This window comes from Octodon degus, unplaced genomic scaffold, assembly GCF_000260255.1.
Source record: "Octodon degus isolate 3935 unplaced genomic scaffold, OctDeg1.0 scaffold00123, whole genome shotgun sequence".
In the NCBI taxonomy this organism is placed as follows: Eukaryota; Metazoa; Chordata; class Mammalia; order Rodentia; family Octodontidae; genus Octodon; species Octodon degus.
Window position 1 is genome coordinate 5365436 of NW_004524699.1, and position 3969 is coordinate 5369404.

A 3969-nucleotide genomic window follows, 5' to 3' on the forward strand; every position below is an offset into this window, starting at 1 on the left:
CGCGTGGGGCGCGGGGAGCGCGGGCGAGTGCTGCTGCAGCGCGGCGCTGGGCGGCCGGTGGCGCGCGCTCTTCTGGTGAGCGCGCAGGCCGGCCAGCTGCGAGTAGGCGCTCTGGCACACCTGGCACTTGTAGGGGCGCTCGCCCGTGTGCAGGCGCACGTGGTTGCGCAGCGTGGACGACTGGCTGAAGCGGCGGTTGCAGAAGCGGCACACGAAGGGCTTGTCCAGCGTGTGGATGCGCATGTGCGAGCGCAGGTTGCTGCGGGAGTTGAAGCCGCGGTGGCAGATGACGCAGCGCATGCGGCCGGCCGTGCCCGCAGCCGCGTCTGCGGGGTGGAAGTCCTCTGGGGGCGGGAGGACACAGGACAGGTTAGAGCCGCAGGACACGTGCATCATGCACGCCACTCCATGCTCCGCACCACTGGGGGCCCCAGCCGGCTTGGGATGCTGCGCTCTGCAGACCTGAGCGCTGGGGTCAAATAGGAATTGGGTCCCCCAGCCCGCAGGGAGCCCTGGGGGAGTTAAGTGACCCTGCTCCCTAACCTCCCTAGCCTGCTCATCTGTTAGCTAAGAATCTGGAGCTGAAAATGATGGTGCACACCTGTGGTCCCAGCACTGCGGGAGGCTGAAGCAGGACAGCAAGTTGGGGGCCCAGCCTGGGCTACTTAGCGATTTGGTGAATCTGTGTCTCAAAGCAAAAAAGCTGGGGATGTATGAAGGCCGGAGTTCAACTGCAAGTATTAGGGGAAAAGAAAAGGGGGAGGCCAGGGAGATGGCTCGGTGGAATAAGTGCTTCCCTGGCAAGCACAAGGGCCTCAGTTCAATCCCCGGTTCGGCACAAAAAAAAAAAAAAAGGAACCTAATCAAAAACAACCATCGCTAATTCATCTCCCACATATCCATCAACCTCCAGCTTTGTACTAGCTGGTTTGCAAGTCAGGTTCTCAGGCCTGGAAGGTCATAATAGTGTCATCCCTAAGTAAAAATCAGAAGTTTAGTGGCCTCAGGTTTCTCCTCTAAAAATAAACACAATCAAATTCCGCAAGGGCTGAGGGTGGCTTTTGGTACTTATCACAGGGCTCTGTTTCCTACCCAGGACACCAGAGCTGGCCCAATATTGGGCAAAGTGTAGGGTTTTGGGTTTTTTTGTTTTTCCATGTTGTTGTTTTCCCCACTATGGGAGTGTAAACCAAAGGTGTTTGCACTGAAACCCTCTTTCTTTTTTGAGACAGGGTCTTGCTAAGTTGCCCGGGCAGTGGTCAGACTCGGGATCCTCTTCCCCAGCATCACTACCATGCCAGGCCTACAGCACAGGTCCTGAGCAGGCGTCTGTGTTGGAGAGCAGCGTCCATGACACACACCGGCTCCAAGTGCTCTGCTTTATACCTAACATCAGCTCCTGCACCAGCGCTAGGGCCAGGGCCAGGGTACGTGTGAGCTGGAAAGGAGTTCAGAGATGCCTTGGCTGAGACCTTCCCTCCGAGGAAACTGGGGCTTGGGGCGGGCACAAGACCGCACAACGTGGCCGAACTCAGCGCAGGCCCCACTGTCTTTCCATCTTTCCTGCTGCCATCCCCCCAGCTGGACCCAGGGCCCCTCCAAGTCCCCTACCGTGCTTGTTCTTCTTCTGCTCGTCCTCCAGCCCGGGCACCCCTGGGATGCCCAGGAAGGTGTTGTGTGAGTTTCCATACCACACCAGCAGCTCCTGGTCAGGGGGAATCATCTGCAGGGACAGAGGCCAGGGAGGTCAGGGAGGCCATGGGTCCTGGGACATGGAGACCCTCGGCCCCGCCCCCAGGCCTCCTTGTCATCTCTGTCCCAGGTGTTCCCAAGGAACAAGGGTGGTGTGCTCCTGGGTGCTTGGGCATGCCCTGCCTGAGAATGTCCTGGAAGCAGCTCTGTCCTGGCCCATAAGCAGCAAGTCCCGAGGGCCTCCCCGCCCCACACGGCTCTGCACAGCTTGGGCTGATGTGTGCCTGCCCGCCTCAGGAGATACCCAGGGTACAGCCTCACAGAGGCTGTGACAAGGGTCTACGTCTGATGCCAGGACAGCTGCCCAGGAGATGGCAGAGGCTGTCCACAGGGACAATCACAGTGGCAGGAAGGTTTGGTCCAGAGGGGACACCCCAAGGGGCCCCTGGCCTTGATAAATGGCAGCCACCTCTCCCAGATGGGAACCTACAGGCCCAGCGAGACAGAGCAGAGGACAAAAGGGATAGCTGTCAGCATCCTGAGACCTGGTCCCCAGAGGGCTGGCTGTGACACTTGCCCTTGGGTCAATGGAGGACACCACACACCCCTGGCAATAGCTGCCTTGTGCCTTTGGCAGGTCCAGTCTCAGGAGAGTCCACTAGGGGTGTCTGAAACTACCCAGAGCAGGGTCACAGAGAGAAGGTCCCTCCACAGCCAGGGTGTGGCCTGCCACTCTGCCACATCCCAGACCCTCAGTCACCAAGTCCTCCTGACTATATCCAAGCCCAGATACCCTCAGAACTTAGCATCAAGTTCTGCTGACCCCAAGGGGATGGGTAGGGCAGGAGGGCAACCGCCGTGCCTGACTCAGCCTGGGGCCACCATGCCTATGCACTGCAGGAGTCAGCTCAGGGGAACGACAGTCATGGTGGCTGTCCGGAGAAGGCCAGTGGGAAAGGGGGAGAGGAAAGAGGTTTTGTGAGACACTGGGAGAGGCAAACAGAGGGCTCGGGTGAGCGAGGCAGGACAGGGCTCACCTGGCCGCACCAGAGGAGGAGGAAGAGGGGTGGGGTGAGAAAGGGGAAGTAGATCCACAAAAGCAAGGAAGGAAGGCAGAAGAGAGGGAAAGAGGAGGCCAGGGTGGAGGGAAGGAGGGGGGACTGTCACACTCCTCGTGGGTACAGGCGGCAGGTAACTTAACACAGATTATGCAGGAAGCAGCTCTGCCGGGCAGCACAGGCGGACCCCACGTCACGGGTCCCTCCTGTCCTTACGCAGTTCACTTCTCCCTCAGTCAAGGGCATCTGGGAACACGGCCCCTGCCGACCCCGCTCTGCCTCCGATGTGAGCGGTCCCCAGCCGGGCTTCAGGTCTCCGGGAGAGCAGGAGCCCGTCCCCTCTGGAGGCCCCTCGCACTGCTCGAGTGGCCTTGGCCCGCGGCCTCTGTTTCCTTAACTGTAAGGCAGGGACCAAGCGCGGCCCGGCCCGGCCCGCTGCTCTCGGATGCGCCATCTAAGCTGGACGCCGCCCTGCTATGGCTGCGCTGCTCGGCACAAACCTCCAGTCAGCATTTTTCCCAACGTCTCAGGACACCGGGCCTTTCTGGGGAGAGACGGCTGGAGAGAAAGCCGGCAGCAGTAGCAGTCGCTGCGCCAGGGGAATCAGCCTGGACCAGGCCCCTGCACCGGGGAGACTTGGAAAGACCGCGCTGTTCTCCTGGGCCACCAGGGGCCTGCGAACATCAAGTCGCTGGAGCCACGCAGGGTGGCTCCGAGCCTGCCACGGTGAGCGCCCAGCATGGTGGGGCTTTGCCTTCCGGATCCAGGAAGAGCTCAGGCTAGGCCAGGACACCACGGACACCAGCCCCACGCCATTGCCACGCTCTCCAGCCGCATGTGTCCTCAAAGAAGCCACAGCTCTGTCACAGCGACGTGTAGAGGCCCGGGCGCCGCAGGTGCAGCCAGGGGCTGCAGAGGGGCTGGCAGCGCGCAGTCTGCTAACAGGACCAAGGCCACGCGGGCTTTCCATTCTGAGTGAAAAGAACAGCTAGCAGCAAATAGGAAGTAAGCAATAACCACGCTGAGGGCCGGGAGCTGGCTCAGTGGAATAAGCGCTTCCCTGGCAAGCGCAAGAGCCTGAGTTCAATCCCCGGTTCTGCCAAAACAAAACAAAAACCCAATAATCACGCTGGGCGTGCTGACAGGCACCTGTGTCCCAGCACAGGAGGCCGAGGCAGCCACAGTACCTCAAGTTTGAGGCCAGCCTGGGCTACACAGC

The 3969-nt window shown here is 60.5% G+C and overlaps 1 protein-coding gene across 1 annotated transcript in view; it reads right to left on the reverse strand.

The window, feature by feature from the left end:
* Prdm12 (PR/SET domain 12) overlaps positions 1–3969 on the reverse strand; it is a 30073-nt gene that overhangs the window by 14878 nt on the left and 11226 nt on the right. Inside the window, exons 4-5 of the mRNA XM_004640564.1 lie at positions 1612–1723; positions 4–344 (exon numbers count right to left, since the gene is read on the reverse strand). Coding sequence (XP_004640621.1) covers positions 4–344; positions 1612–1723 — 453 coding nt within the window. The remainder of the gene's footprint in view (positions 1–3; positions 345–1611; positions 1724–3969) is intronic.